Source organism: Sphaeroforma arctica (assembly GCF_001186125.1).
Source record: "Sphaeroforma arctica JP610 unplaced genomic scaffold supercont1.11122, whole genome shotgun sequence".
Taxonomy (NCBI): domain Eukaryota; class Ichthyosporea; order Ichthyophonida; genus Sphaeroforma; species Sphaeroforma arctica.
In genome coordinates, this window is record NW_014029436.1 from 1 (window position 1) to 862 (window position 862).

General features: G+C 41.6%; 1 protein-coding gene across 1 annotated transcript; it reads left to right on the forward strand.

The window, feature by feature from the left end:
* Nucleotides 1–85: 85 nt before the first annotated feature.
* Nucleotides 86–255, forward strand: SARC_17539 (hypothetical protein; the record flags this gene model as incomplete). The annotated part of the gene is made up of 1 exon (XM_014288367.1): nt 86–255. A coding segment is annotated over one exon (170 nt), but the record flags the coding sequence as incomplete, so codon positions are not given.
* Between the last annotated feature and the right edge of the window lie 607 nt (nt 256–862).

Consider the following 862-nt stretch of genomic DNA (forward strand, 5'->3'; position numbering starts at 1 on the left):
GTATATATGTATATATGTATTCATTCCTCATTTTTTTTTGCAATTTTACATTCCAATATTTCCACAGAAAAAAACACGAGAAAGCATGTCACCTAGCAGATCCCCCACTAGAGCTCTACGCCAAAAGAGTGCCTCGCGATTAACTATTAACAAAGCCAACGTGAGCGTAGATGCTGTTCCTGTCAAGAGAACGGGCTCAGCGACAAGTTTGGGGATGGAGAATGGGGTTGAAGAAGGGTCGTGTACTTCGCTCGGGTGTGTATGTGGGAACATGTACGCATATATGTGTATATGTATGTGTGAACATGTATGCATATATGTGTATATGTATGCGTGAACATGTATGCATATATGTGTGTATGAATGTGCGTGTTTGTGTATCTATATATATAGATACTTAGGTGCGTGTGCACGTGCTAGTGTGTGTATCGGTGTTAATGTGTTAACTTTGCGTGTTCAATGCCAATAAGACCACAGAAAGTCCCAACGCACTCTAGAGAATGGGCTCTGCTACAAGTCACACTGCCTGGTCTGATTGCGAGTACTTCTGAACAATAGGTTTAGACATACACAAACAGGTTTATTACTAAGTTCAAATACAGAGAATTAAACCAGTGTTAAAGTATATGTATGGCACCTTCCGTGCCCCACACTTTTTATGTATACAGCATTAAGTCCGGCCAGGTGTATCCCACTTTACAGCCCGAATCCTGAAAAAGTCCTGCTCAACCAATACGGCAAATGTCGACTATATACACACATACGCACACACATACACACACACACACATACACTCTCTCACACACACACACACACACACACACACACACACACACACACACACACACACACACACATATAT